Here is a 15,296-nt window from a genome sequence, read left to right on the forward strand (position 1 = left end):
TCACACATTACACTAAAAATAGATTTTAAAAGTAATACCTGAATATGCACTCAAAGATGTGTTAGAGGCCATAAGCAAACATGCTCCCAAGATTTCCCACTCCCTTGGCCAAAGGCCTCCCGTTTGCTCTTTTAGAATTTTGATGTCACTGAGCAATAAGGACAAGAGCTAATCTGTTGCACAGCCCTACTTATATTGTTTCCAATTTAAGTAGCGTTGTACAACTGTTTTAAGTACACTGTTTTAAGTACACACAAATCCCTCACATACCTATGTTCCCCATTCATTTCAATGGCATGAATTCCGAACAGCATGGCAAAAAGACACATTTTACCTAATCCAATAAATCCATTGTAGGTCCTGCAGTATATTATTGCCTTGTTCATACTGCACTTTGGAAGATATTCCAAATGCGGTTTTCCTAGTCCTATGAACATTTCCTTGTGGATCCTTCCCTTCCATGTTTTGTCACAGCTCTGTTGTTAAGTGGAGATGTAGAAGTACTACATAATTTATTGAAATGTATTAGTGAAGCAAGTACTTGTGCAGTTGATGAGTTTCAGTTTGGTGGTGGTAAAATATTTATCACTTTTCACCCCACAACATGAAAGTGGATAAAGAATGTAGCTTCTAATACTCAGTTTTCATATTGTTTAAAAGCAAGTCTATAATCATGGTTTTAGAAAAATTTCTGACAAACATGTAGACTGTGGCCAACATCCAAACTAACTTTTTGTGGACACACCAGGTTTTTCTTTTGCACAACGAAGGAGGAAATTTTCAACAATACCCCTACCTTCTGCAGCTGCCTCTGCCTCCCTGGGAGGCCCCGAACCTTCAGGGATATAGTTTCAGGGAGGCACAAGTGACTTTAGAGGAGGTTGCTGAAAATCAGTCCTCGCCCCTCATGTGACAGAAAAACTTGGCATGTCCATTGAAGTTTAGTCTGGATGCTGGCCACCCTTCATGAAACTCACTGTTCTTTTCCATGATTCCTAGTTCTGTTCCCTTTTCTAGCACTCTGGCCAGAACATCCTTTTTATATTATGCTACCCAAACACAGTCTACCAGATGTTATTGACTGGATTTGGTACTTTAATTATCGGGCCCTTTCCAAGAGTCTAGGATAACTAAAGAAGAATTAAATATATCGTCGTAGAATTTGTGCTGTCCCGAGGAGTGTGGCCTTCTGTAGTTGATGTGTTGTGATTTTATTCATGCCCAAGGTGTCGAGATGGTGTTCAAGTTATTTTGGTACTCCACCAAGGGCACCAACAACTATTGGCACCACTATAGTTTTCTTTTTCCAGAGCTGCTCAATTTCAGTCTGAAGGTCCTTGTATTTAGTTATTCTCTCCAATTGTTTTTCATTGACTTGTCTATCCCCTGGGGTTGCAATATCAATTATCAGAACCTGATTCTTCTCAATGACTGTCAGATCAGGCGTGTTGTGTGCTAAACGCTGATCAGTTTGTATTCAAAAATCCCAAAGGATTTTATATATAAAACATACCTGTAGCTAATCCCATGCGTGGCAGCTCTTGCAAGAGTTCACGAGCAAGTTGCCCCAGGTGGGAGGTGGAATGAACGGGCAGGAATGGATGAACTGGAGAGAGAGCGGCACCAGGGAAAGTGAGAAGGTGCCAGGGGTGGCACCAGGGTGTGTGTGAAGGAATCAGCGCTAGGGAAAGTGGTGGAGGGGGAGAAAGCGATGGCCAGGGGATGAAGAAAGCAGCGGGCATGGTGGTGGGGTATGTGTGTGAAGAAAGCAGCACCAGGGAAAGTGGTGGTGGGGATTGTGAAGAAAGTGGTGGCTGGGGGGGAGTGAAGAAAGCGGCAGCGGCCAGCAGGGAAAGGAAGTGGCGGGGGGAGGCAGCCGGCCAGGGGTGGGGAAAACATTGGAGGAGGGAGGGCTGAGAACGAGGGAGCCAGTTGTGAATAAAAAGATGAAAAAATAAAAGATGACTAAAAAATTATTCATCTCTGTGCAGAATGAATTTTATTCTGGGTGGCAGTATCAAGGCAGTGTGTACGCACCTGCATTCAGAATGGGGCATTCCTGATTCAACCTGAGTGAAATCTAGAATGAACTGAGCGGACATCCAAAAACTGTCTGCACATGCGCACGCCTTAGAGGGAACAGTGCTGGGAGCTAGAGGAGCAGATGCTCTGCACCTGGACCAGCTATTTGTTGTTATATTTTATTTTATTTTTATTTTATTTATTTTTATTATTTATAAAATGGCTAGTATTCTGTGAAACCCAATGTGTGTGTGTGTGTGTGTGTGTGTGTGTGTGTGTGTGTGTGTGTGTGTGTGTGTTTGTAAGTAAAACACTTAAAATAGACCAGGCAAATCTGAACAATCTGTTCTGCGTATAGGATTTGGTTTCCATGGCTAAGAATTTGAAAGGGCTGGGTGGTTTTGATTTGGTTTTTTTTTTAAGAACAGCATGACTCGATATGCTTTAAACATTGATCGGCACAATATGGGAGCCTCCCTAAAATTACTGGATCAGGAAAATTAATTGCAGTGTCAAGAAAAATAATGTTCAGAGTGGCCCTCGTGCACGGATCTTTCTCAGGCCTGCTACCAGAAACTCTTTAAATGGAGATACCCGAGTCAAACATGTAAATTTGCTTTCCCACTGAGCCATAGTTTCCAGGAGCATAGCAAGGCTGGCAGTGGCTCGTGTGCTGCTGCCACCGCCCCCTGGCCCCGCATACCCAATGTCTCTCCTTGCCGTGCAACCCCATTTGGGACTTAAATAATGCCCTTGCGTCTGACGTCAGACGCAGGGTGTGTGTCTGGGGCCGTGCTAGCAGCCCCTGATTGGTGGCGGCCCTGGTTCTTTGAACCCATTCGCCCAATGGTGGCTCCGCCCCTGCCTTTTTCTATATGAAGAGCAATCTCTAGAATCTAATATTTACTCATCAAGAAACAGAATTTATGCTCAGTGTCATACCTGAAAATTTGCCCTGTGCCAGTTCTTGTATGAAAGGGTATGAAAAGGCATTATCTGGTGATTAGTTAATCTGCCAAGAATTCCCACTAAATCATTGTATTTGTATTCATTCTAGAAAAAATAAGTCTTGTAATACTATTTCAGAATAATGAGCCCCTGAGTAATACATAGCAATGCTGTTTGCTGTGTACTGAAAACAGATGGATAAGCTTCACCATTGATCAGTCTGGTATGGAAGATAGCCTGTAGAAGCTACAGTATAGAGGGTATCATCTTTCCTTGTAAAAAATTCATTTGCAGCATGTTTTTGGCTGGCACAGCTGGTAATAAATGAAGCATCTTGTCCACTATTCTGCAGCTGCTCTGCGAGCACATGAACAGCATGGCTCAGCACGTAGTGAGAACAGGAACTCTATTCCTTTCATTGATGCATCTTTCAGATTTTTCCTCATTCCCCCCCATCTCCCAGAGAAGAGATTTCATTTCTTTAAAGAGGACTTGGCAATCCTGCCGAGCAGGCATTAAAAACTATCATTAAGAACCATTGTATTTAAATTAGAGATAATCTTGGGTACAATGTAGAGAGCTGGTGCTGGGTGTGGCCCTTGAGAAAGCTGCAATTTCCCCTGCCATTGTCACTCTGCTGGCCTTGATTGCCACCAGCCACAAATTCCAGTGATTTACTGAGCCACAGGGTATAATTTGCACCACGTGTGAGGAGTTACAGCTACACCAGGCATCCCCTCCAGAGGGGCTGGTGATGGGCTGTCAGCTAAGCTTTGTTACTTTCAGTTCATGAGCAATCTGCATTTACTTCTCCCCAAAAGTGTGGGAGGGGCAGGGTAGGGGACAAAAGCACCAGATTGACTTTCCAATTCCAATTGATCAAAAATCAAGAGTGGGACCATGCAACATTCATCAGCTTTAGTGTTCATGTCAGTTTTTCTTGTTCTTTTCTGGAACACATTGCAGTTGCATTTCCAAGGCTCTCCGAGATCTTGAAGGCAGGAAATCAATGTTTGCTAATAATTACTATTATTATGTATTCCATTTATATCCCACTCTTCCTCCAAGGAATTCACAGTGGCATTTTTGCTCACACAAGCTTCCTGAGGTACATTCAGCTGAGAGGGTAAGATGTACCAAAGGCTACCCAGTGAGAGAACTCCATAGCCAAGTGAGGATTCAAACCTGATTTCCTCACATCCAGGACACTAGTCACTTACTCACTCTGGCTAAGGAGAATGCAGATGTGGTGCTTTTTATTTTAACAGCTGGAGCTTGAAAAAATACACAATTCCTGTCACAATCAGGAGGCTCCAGGGCATTTAAATTCTCTGCATGCCATTTTAAATCTTCAAACTTTGGCAAAGGATTGTTGGAACTGTTATTGAGACAGCAGGTAAATAACTGTTATTCACACAGCAGGTGTAAATATCCACATTGTCCCCAATCTAGTTAAATTTAGTTGCAACTAAGACTCAGATCTTATCACAGGTTCCTTGGGATGAAACACAGTTCAATTTACTTCTGAGTAAACACACTCTGGATAAGGGTGCATGTCTCATTGGAAGTTGTGGGACTGAAGTTAGTAATAATTAACTTGCTCTGCTGATTTCATTGAAACTTGCAACACAATCCTGGACATGTTTATTGGAAGAAAGTCCCATTTCATTCAGTGGAGTTTACTCCAAAGTTAATGAGAGTAAGATTTCAGCCTTTGTTGCAACCAACTTTTGCTGGACTGGGGCCATTTTTAATTGTCCACCCAAGTGAACGATGAGATCATTTAACCAGTTCTTTATCTGAAAGAGCCTCCAAGAGTTAATGTGTTGAAAGAATTGCTAGGTGCATTTGTTAGTTTGAAGATCAGGATTTCTGATCACAACAATATCTACCGACTTTAAACCTGTGTCCCAATCAAGAGTTTTAGTTATTATTTATTTATTTGGTGCATTTATATACTGCCCTATACAAAATGTCCCTGGGTGGTTCACAATATAAAAACCATTAAAACATTAACATAATTAAAACAATTTAAAATACAATAACTGTAAAAACCGAAACTTTAAAACCATAAACTAAAAGCCTGACTAAACAGGTATGTTTTTTGTTGCTTCTTAAAAACATTCAGAGAAGGGGAGACTCTAATTGTATTAGGAAGAGAGTTCCAGAGTTCTGGTGCAACTCTAGAAAAGGCCTGGTTTCGAGTCACCACCAATTGAGCTGGTGGCAACCTCATCTGGACCTCCCCAGATTATCCTGAGAGGCAGTGGGGTTGACAGAGAACATGGCGTTCTCTTAAATACCACAGACCCAAGCCATTAAGGGCTTTATAGATAATGACCAGCACTTTGTATTCCCCCCAGAAACTTATTGGCAGCCAGTGTAGTTCTTTCAAAATGGGTGTAATATGATCTCTTCAGGCAGCCCCGGAGACGAACCTGGCTGCTGCATTCTGTACTAACTGCAATTTCCGAACTGCATACAAAGGCAGCCCAACATAGCTCACTTTGCAGTAGTCAATCTTGGATGTTACCAGCATATGCACCAGTTTTTTAAGGTTGTTTTATTTCCAGAAATGGACATAGCTGGCGAATCAGCTGAAGCTGATAGAAAGCACTCCTGGCCACTGCCTCAACCTGAGAAATCAGAGAGAGATTTGGGTCCAGAAGTACTCCCAGTCTGCGAACCTGGGGAGTGTGACCCCGTTCAGATCAGGCAGATCTAAACCGCTTCCTAAGTCTCGACCTCCCACAATGAGTACCTCTGTCTTGCTTGGATTCAGTCTCAGTTTGTTCTCCCATCCAGCCCATTACTGCCTCCGTGCAGGCATTCAGAGAAGTTAGGCCATTTCCTGATGAAGTTGACATGGAGAAATAGATCAGGGTGTCATCACCATACTGATAACACCCTGTTCCAAATCCCCTGATGATCTCTCCCAGCAGTTTCATGTCGATATTAAAAAGCATTGGAGACTGTATGAAGCTTTGTGGGACTCCATACTGAAGCTCTTGTTTTGAAGAGCAACAGTCTGCAAGTAACACCATCTGGAACCTACACAAGAAGTAGGAGCGGAACCACTGCAGAGCCGTGCTTCCCACTACCAGCCTGTTCACGCATCCCAGAAGGGTACTATGGTCGATGGTATTGAAAACCGCCCAGAGACGTAAGTTTTGGGCAGTATTAAAATATGTTAAATAAATAAATAAATAATTTAAATAAAACCACTGAGAGATTGAAAAGGATCAACAGAGTCACACTCTGCCTGTCAATTCCTAATTGGAGATCATGCAACAGGCCAACCAAGGCTGTCTCAACCCCATAGCCTGCCCGAAAGCCAGTTTGAAATGGGTCCAGATAATCTGCTTCCTCCAAGACAGCCTTGATACACATGAAGCTTTGATACACATATGGTGCTCATGTATGCATTGGCTTCCTCGTCCACTTCGGCGAGGGGTGCAATCCATGCATGCATGCCTTTGTTGTTATAGATTGGGTATCCATTGAAATAAATGGGACAAATATTGCATGTGAAGAAAAGCTGCACCTCCATTGGTGCTCCCATGATTGTAAGTGGTTGCTGGAGAGGGCACATGACTCTACAAAACCATTTAAGAGTGTCCCATCAGGGGAAATGATTCATTAAAATTTTAATCCTATGCACATTTACAGGAGTAAATCCCATTGATCAGAGTGGAACATACTTCTGATTAAACATACATAGTACTGCATGACTGCAGTCCTATGCACACTGAAACTTCATTCTAAAGTTAATTCTGAAGTTATATAGGATCAGTATCACTGTGCAACTGCTTTGTCTTCTGGAAAATTGTAATTCACAGCTTAATAGTCAGTATAGCATATGTGGCTATATAGGTATTGCTGCAGATTCTCATGGTGGCTCATATTAAATTCTAGCCTTTATGAGGAGTTCACTCTTCAGAATATATTGTGGGGTTTATGTTTGTTGTGTGAACTATTTGGCTTTCTATTACTTGGTATATTGTGTGTTACGGTGGCTCTGTTGTTCATTGCTCCATCAAGACGCAGGAAAACTTTGAAAAACAACAAATACCAAAGGATGTACAAATATGTTGTTTGATGGAATGCCACATCATTTGAAATCTCCTGTGCAATGATATATTTTCTTTACTTTTGTACTGTGTTGGTACCCTGGCTATTTCCTATTGGAGGAAAAACTGTGGAGTGGTGCCTCCTGGCAATTGGATTTTATTCTTAATTAATATGAGATGTTGATGTTGTTAAAAACTAGCCCACTCAGTGGCATTTTTTTGCAGCCAATATCACTTTGTAATGTTCATTCATGGGGCAATGATGGGTAAATGCTGAGCAGAGCATAGACTTGTTTTTAAGTGAGCTTAATCAAATACCCTCTCATCTCTTCCCAGGACCGAGTCAGTGGCTGAGAAGATGTTGACTAATTGGTTTGCTTTCCTTCTCCACAAATTTCTAAAGGTAAAAGACCTGTTACTTCAACCCTCACTTACCTTTGATTCTCTTAGCTTTTCAAATGGCTGATGGGAGCCAAACCAAGAGACAAGAAGTAACAGGAGTATGGAGACATGGCAGACTGGAACAATGTGCAAAGGTTTAGTTCTCTCATCTGAGATTTTGAAATGTAAATGGGTTTAATTGTCCTGACTCTCCCCACCGCCCCAAACATACCATGGATTCTGCCACTGATCTTATTTGAGGACTGCACATGGTGAAATGACTCGGCAGCTGAATTTTGTACTGTGGGGAAATGACTGAGATATGAAAGGGGATGGCCAGAAGAAATAAGGCTGCAGTAGTCAAGGTGGGAGATCATGAACTAGGTTTAGCCAAGGGGACAGAAAAGAATATGCAGATTTTTGCAATGTTGTGTAGGGAGATGCGATACAACATGGGCAGCAAAGGATTGAGAAGAATCAGATTATTTGTCTTGGGTATTTATTATAATTTCTTTTCCTTGAATTGTTTGGACTCTCCAGATGTTATTGAAAAATTAAGCATTAATACTATTGAAAATATTGAAATTTCATTTTAGTGCTGTTTTTCTAGTTCTGCTATTATTAATACTTTTTAAAGTGCTAACAGCATAGTGGACATAACATATGGCAAGTCCTTGTCCAATGGTTTGAACAACATGATGGACTTATTTGAATAAGATTGACATCCACAATGCAGTCTGTCCAGTAAAACTGCTAGTCTTTAACCTATGATTAATTTCTCTTCACTAAGTGGAGAAGAAAATATGGTGACAACCTGTCTAAATATTATCTTTCTATAGTGCATTGTAGCTCTTGGGAACAAAGAAACATGTGAGTTTAGCTCAGCACATATCACCCGCAAGGCTAGATAAATAAAAGTTTAAAGAATTGTATAGCTTCTTTAAAATTAAGCTGATGTGCCACAATTTGTCTGCCTTAGATAAGCTCTGCCTTTACCCATGTGTGAGTTTTCTTGTGTTCTGTGTCAAACAGGAATGTGCTGGAGAGCCGCTCTTCATGCTGTACTGCGCCATCAAGCAACAGATGGAGAAAGGCCCAATTGATGCTATTACGGGGGAGGCACGTTACTCCCTGAGCGAGGACAAGCTGATCCGGCAGCAGATTGAGTACAAAACTCTAGTGAGTGGGTGCCTTTTCTGAACAGCGTATGCTGGCACAATCCACCAACCCTTACAGGGATCATACCAAATTGCCTGGACTAGATATTTATTATATTATATTTATTTATATATATACTTATACACCACCTTAACACATAAAATCTCAAGTTAGCCAGCAAAAAAAAAAAAAAATAAATTAAATTAAAAATGACAATTGAATTACAGCCAGAATATCACAAATAACCATATCAAATACCACAGTAGAACAAACTGCCCTAGCCTGCCACTGCAAGGCAAGGAAGGTTGGGAGGGAGAAAACAACCACAAAGAGAGCATTCCACAGACTGGTGGTGTTAGCAGAGAAGGCCCTGAGCCTCTGTTGGTGTTGGCATGTGGAGGAGAGCCCCCTCTGCTGTTTTGTGTAATCACCTGAGGGAAAAGGTGGTCCTTCCGGTAATTGGGATCTAAGCCATTGAGGGTTTTTTCACTAGCACCTTTAAATTGGACCCAGAAACAAACAGGCAACCAGTGCAGCTCTTTAAGGATGGGAGTAATATGCTTCCACACCATGATTCCAGTGGGAGTTCTGGAGGCCACATTTTGTACTGGCTGAAGTTTCTGGATACTGTTCAAGGGCAACTGCACATGGAACGTGTTGTAGTTGTCCAATCGTGACACGACTAAAGCATGGGTCACTGTAGCCAGATGTGGCCTCTCTGGAAATGAGTGCAACTAGCACACCAGACAAAGTTGCACACAAGGCACTCCTGAACATCCAGGAGCAATGGGAGACCAGGAGATCTCCCAAACCCTGGACCTGTTCTTTCAGAGGAAAGCAACTCCATCTAGGACAGGTTGATAACAAAGTCCCAGATTAACTTTCCTACTAACAACACCTCTATCTTGACAGCATTAAGCTTGTGCAGGGATGGTAAGTGTTCCCTCTGCTAGGCCCTGCATATAATAGTGGACCTTTTTAAGGGTGATGCATCGTAGAGTGGCAGTTGGGCGTATCTAAGCAGAAGAGCTTGCTTAGAAAAAATGAGAGGCCCAGTCAACAAGGAGCACCTTACACCAATGAATTAAAACTTTGAGCTAGTATCTCACTTTCAGTGGTCATAGAAATCCTGTGGAAGTTCAAATAAGCACTAACTTGAAATGCACAGTTAATTATCTTCACTAGTTCTCACCCTCATTTTCAGAATTGTGGTTGCTAGAATTTCATGAGCAATGATTTATTCACTAGGTTTATGTATAACTGATGGGATGAACTCGACTTTCAAAAGCATTGTGTACATAATTCATATGTAATTATGTGCCTAATTTGTATATACTTGTGCCAGGTACAAAACAATATAGATAACTACAATAACTAACTACAATATCTGTATATACATAATTGCCAAATTGTGTGGATTTTTATCATCACATACTTCCAGACTTGGACCTCCATACCTTTCTGTGAACTTGAAATTCTCTGCTACTTCAGTTCAAGGGCATCTCATGTGTGGGTTACGCTTCTTCATGTGACTCTAGAAGGCAGAACTATGCAAATTAAGTTAGGCTTTTTAAGGCTGAGAGGAGCATCAGTTATTTTGGTCCTGCTTGGCTCTAAGGCAGCTTCTCCTCAGCTCTATCAGTTTTATTGATCTTTTCTTAAGCTCTTTGGTTTTTTCCTCTCCTCTGTATGTACTTCTATCTACCTACCTACCTACCTACCTACCTACCTACCTACCTACCTACCTACCTAAAAGCTCCAGTTTGCTTCTTTCACTTTCATTTCACTGGTTTTCGGGTGGGCTACGGGGTGGAGACTGCCTTGTTCGGCCTGATGGATGATCTCCAATTGGGAATTGACAGAGGAAGTGTGACTCTGTTGGTCCTTTTGGATCTCTCAGCGATTTTCAGTACCATTGACCACAGTATCCTTCTGGAACGTCTGAGAGTGTTGGGGGGTGGGATGCACTGTTTTACAGTGATTCTGCTCCTACCTCTCGGACAGATTCCAGATGGTGTCGATTGGAGATTGTTGCTCTTCGAGATCTGAGCTTAAATATGGCATCCCTCAAGGCTCTGTACTTTCTCCAATGCTTTTTAACATCTACATGAAACTGCTGGGAGAGATCATCAGGGGATTGGAACTGGATGTTACCAGAATGCTGATGACACCCAGATCTACTTCTCCATGCCAACTTCTTCAGGAGCTGGCATATCCTCTCTAAATGCCTGCCTGGAAGCAGTAATGGGCTGGATGAGGGAGAATAAACTGAAGCTGAATCCAGATAAGACGGAGGTACTTATTGTGCTTTGATCTACCTGTTCTAGATGGGGTCACACTTCCCCAAAAGGAACAGGTTCGCAGTCTGGGAGTACTTCTGGATTCACACCTCTCCCTGTTTTCTCAGGTTGAGGCGGTGGCCAGGGGTGCTTTCTATCAGCTTCGGCTGATACGCCAGCTGCGCCCGTTTCTCAAGATGAATGACCTTAAAACAGTGGTACATCTGTTGGTAACCTCCAGACTGGACTTTTGTAATGCACTGTACGTGGGGCTGCCTTTGTACGTAGTCCGGAAACTTCAGTTGGTTCAGAATGCGGCAGCCAGGTTGGTCTCTGGGTCATCTCGGAGAGACAATGTTACTCCTTTACTGATGGAATTACACTGGCTGCCAATAGGTTTCCGGACAAAATACAAAGTGCTAGTTATAACTTACAAAGCCCTAAACGGCTTAGGCCCTGGGTATCTAAGAGAGCGTCTTCTTCATTACAAGCCCCACCGCCCATTGAGGTCATCTGAGGAGATCCGTCTCCAGTTACCACTGACTCGTTTGGTGGCTACACAGAGATAGGCCTTCTCGGTCACTGGCCTGAGATTGTGGAATGTGTTCCCTGCTGAGATACGATCTTCCCCATTTCTGGCAATTTTCAAAAAACACCTGAAAACCCATCTCTTCACCCAAGCTTACTCAGCATCCTAAATTTGCGGGGTTTTAAAATCTGGTTTATTTTAAAATTTAAAACCTGATTTCGGGGGTTTTAATTACTGTAATGGTTTAATTGTTGTTTTAAAATGTTTTTAAATTGTTAGTTGTTATATTGTTTTTAATTTGTTTTAGCTCTTTACTGTTTTAGTGGTTTGTTTTAACTGTAAACCGCCCTGAACCATTTTGAAAGGGCGGCATATAAATCAAATCAATCAATCAATCAATCAATCAATCAATACATTCCTCTGTGCTTCTACCTCCCTGCCACCCCGTGTCCTCTTCGGCCAGAAGTAACAGGAAGTACCCGGCACACACGTGCTCACCAGGCATGTGCAGACATCGCGCTGCCCAATGTGCACACGAGCAGTTGCGATGTGTGCACATGCCCGGCATGCACGCGTGCACCAGGTACTTTCTGTTACTTCTGGCCAAAGAGGGCATGGGGTGGCAGGGAGGTACACTGCCCCCTGACAGACACTTTTAAAATGGTGCATTGGTGGGGGAAACGTGGTGGGAAGGGTAAGGGTACCCTCCCCTGCCCTTAAAGGAATGCCCACCCTGCCTTTGAATGGGCCGAATAGCTAGTCATTTGAAACGGTTTGGAAGCCCTTAAAAAGGCCACCGAACAGGTTCGTGCACATCCCTAGTAACCAATCCTCCAATTATCTGCTTTACATCGGGTCAGCTTTCTAGTCTAAACAGCTTTAAATTGTGTTCATAGATTTTCATAGGAATTACATGGGGGGGGGAGTATAGTTCTTATGGCTATATGCAGAATGTTTCTTCCTAGCTTGAGTTCAGTTTGATGTACTCATCTTTCCCCTACCTAGATATTGAACTGTGTGAATCCTGACAATGAGAACAGTCCTGAGATTCCTGTGAAGGTGCTGAATTGTGATACCATCACTCAAGTAAAAGAGAAGATTCTAGATGCAGTGTATAAAAATGTCCCATACTCACAAAGGCCACGAGCTGTCGACATGGATTTGGGTAGGAGCATCACTGTCTTGTGTGAAGAGAGTTATAGAGGATGTGTTGGGGAATGTTCCTTTGAGTGGTTTGCCATATTCAGGGAGATGATCGTTTAGAACATGCATGACTTACAATTCCTACATGCAGAATATCTGTTTTTGGAATACACGTAGAATCTCTGTACCCTTAATCAAATATGCATGTTGTGACTGTAGAAAGATCACTGACAACTAACAGAGTTTGAGTTGACTAAGTCAGTATGTTTCTCTACTCTTCCTTTGATATTAACTCAACATGCTTCCCATAGCTCAGCTCTGCAAGGCTGCTTCAGAAAGTTCTCCAGGGAGGTGGGAGAGACCAAGCAAGGTTTTGCAACTTTGTGCTTCGTGCATACAAAACAATATATTTCCAGTGCTGAGATCCGTATTTGTCTGAGCTGCACAGAGCTGACCTGTATTAACAATATGAACTGAATTTGCACAGAAATAAACTGGAGAATTTAGCCTATTCTTCTTTTGTTGGCGGACTAACATTTCAGAGAACCTTCTTCCTATTCAGAAACCTGTGCTTCTGACCCTGATTGCGTTACATTCTTTTGTGTCCCCTGCAGAGTGGCGCCAGGGCCGAATAGCACGTGTGGTCCTTCAGGATGAAGACATCACCACCAAGATTGAGGGTGACTGGAAGCGGTTAAACACCCTGATTCATTATCAGGTAAGGAAGCAAAACCTAACACAAAGCCCACAGAAACCAGCTGAGTGGAAAGCCAAGCAAAAAACAGATATTTAATTCCTCAGCATCTTTTCTAACAAGACAGGCAGAGAGAGTCACCGTCTTATGATAAATCAGAATGGTTCAATGTGTTCACGTCCTAAAAGGGAAAACAGCCCTGACACACATCTCACAGGAACAAGCAGAGCTGAAAATTGACTAAATTAAAAATGCCAGCCATGTTCACAAGACAGACAGCATATGCAGAGGAGCTGAGCTCTCAGCGCTAAGGATGTGGAGGCCAGCACAGTAGCTGCTATGTCAGAAACCAGGACTGGAATGTGACAGAGAAGCATGATGTCAAGGGCGGGGGCAGAAGCTGCCATGGACTGCAGATTATGCAGCTGGATGGAGCGATAGTCAGAGCAAATGTCACAGGATATCAGACTACATGGGCAATTGGTTTTTCACCAATTCACATACAAAGCCTTGCTACAGCTCAATTTAGGAACACTGGCCCATACGCATATGTCACTGTCTTCATACTGTGAAGATCTGGGCTCAGTTCCCTGTTCTGCCACTCTGAGCCAATCTGTGGTTTTCATTAACACTTAGGTTGCAATCCATTTGCCATACTATGTGAGTTCAGTTGTTCTGATTAAACATGCAAAAGCTGCATGAGCCAGAAAGGGGTATATGACGATATGCTTCAGATTTACACGTATGAATACTCAGCCAGGCCCATCTGCTTGCTGAAGTTTGGAGAGCTACACTAGAAATGGGTGTATTAGAATAGAATTGTATCAGCGCAAGGTGGGACAGCATTCCAAAAAGCTGATGTGTTGCCCCAAAAATCTAATCTGCTTTATCATTTCTCTCAATTGACTTCTATAACTAGCAAAGCCAGCCACTTAGCACTTTCCTAATTATTCACCAGGAAAGGGTGGGAGATGGATTCTTGCTCAGCCACATGCTTGGAATTTTATGCAGGAAGGGCGAGATATTTTTGTCAGCTCTGCATTATGCAAGAAGTCATACCAAAGTGTATTAGTCCCTCTTGGCCATTAATTCTATCAACTTCTTGAACCTTATGGGTGCAGTATCTTCTAAAGCAGAACAGATTTTCTTACCAGTTGCTCCTTTAAGAAAAATGTTCTCCTTTCAGCTTGTCTTAGTCACACAACCATTTGGTGGCCTTGCTTTGAAATAGTCTTCTGGTGGGTGTGTATTCTGTTGTCCACATCCCGAGCACAATAATTCAGCTGGTTTGTCAGTGCACTGAGTGGGAGGAGGCGTGCATAGTTCACTGCACATAAGGCCCAATAAACACACCAAGGAACAATAATTATCAGGAATGGAAATGAGATTGCCCAAACCTCTTTGTCAATGAGATCATGACTGCTGTTCACTTGGGTATGGTCCATAAGAACAGCCCTGCTGGATCAGGCCCAAGGCCTATCTAGTCCAGTTTCCTGTTTCACACAGTGGCCCACCAAATGCCTCTGGGAAGCCCACAGGCAAGAGGTATATGCATGCCCTCTCTCCTGCTGTTGCTCCCCTGCAACTGCTATTAAGAGACATCATGCCTCTGAGGCTGCAGGTGGTCCACAGCCACCAAACTAGTAGCCAGTGATAGACCTGTCCTCCATGAATTTGTCTAAGCCATCCAAGTTGGTGGTCATCATCACATCCCATGGCAAAGAATTCCAAAGATTAATTATGTGCTGCATGAAAAAGTACTTCCTCTTGTTGGTCTTAAATTTCCCGAACTTCAGTTTCATGGGGTGACCCCTGATTCTAGTGTTGTGAGGGGGGGATTTCTCTCTGTCCACCCTCTCCACTCCATGCATAATTTTATATACTTCAATCATGTCTCCTGTTAGTTGCCTCTTTTCCAAGGTAAAGAGCCCCAGATGCTGAAGCCTAGCCTCATAAGCAAGGGTGCACAACTCAAATGTTCCAGGGGGCCAGAAACAACCATGAGGATGTATGTGGGGGCCGAAGTCAATTTTCAGTGCACTGATTATTGCAGTAAAATTAAGTATAAAGAT

At 42.7% G+C, this 15,296-nt stretch overlaps 1 protein-coding gene across 8 annotated transcripts in view; it reads left to right on the top strand.

The window, feature by feature from the left end:
* PLXNA2 (plexin A2) overlaps window positions 1-15,296 on the top strand; it is a 615,006-nt gene that overhangs the window by 542,812 nt on the left and 56,898 nt on the right. For all 8 annotated transcript variants that reach the window (XM_053244546.1, XM_053244547.1, XM_053244548.1 and 5 more), the window contains 4 exons: window positions 7,377-7,443; window positions 8,454-8,600; window positions 12,393-12,552; window positions 13,145-13,248. In XM_053244546.1, coding sequence (XP_053100521.1) covers window positions 7,377-7,443; window positions 8,454-8,600; window positions 12,393-12,552; window positions 13,145-13,248 — 478 coding nt within the window. The remainder of the gene's footprint in view (window positions 1-7,376; window positions 7,444-8,453; window positions 8,601-12,392; window positions 12,553-13,144; window positions 13,249-15,296) is intronic.

The sequence above is a fragment of the Hemicordylus capensis genome, chromosome 4, assembly GCF_027244095.1.
Source record: "Hemicordylus capensis ecotype Gifberg chromosome 4, rHemCap1.1.pri, whole genome shotgun sequence".
Taxonomy (NCBI): domain Eukaryota; kingdom Metazoa; phylum Chordata; class Lepidosauria; order Squamata; family Cordylidae; genus Hemicordylus; species Hemicordylus capensis.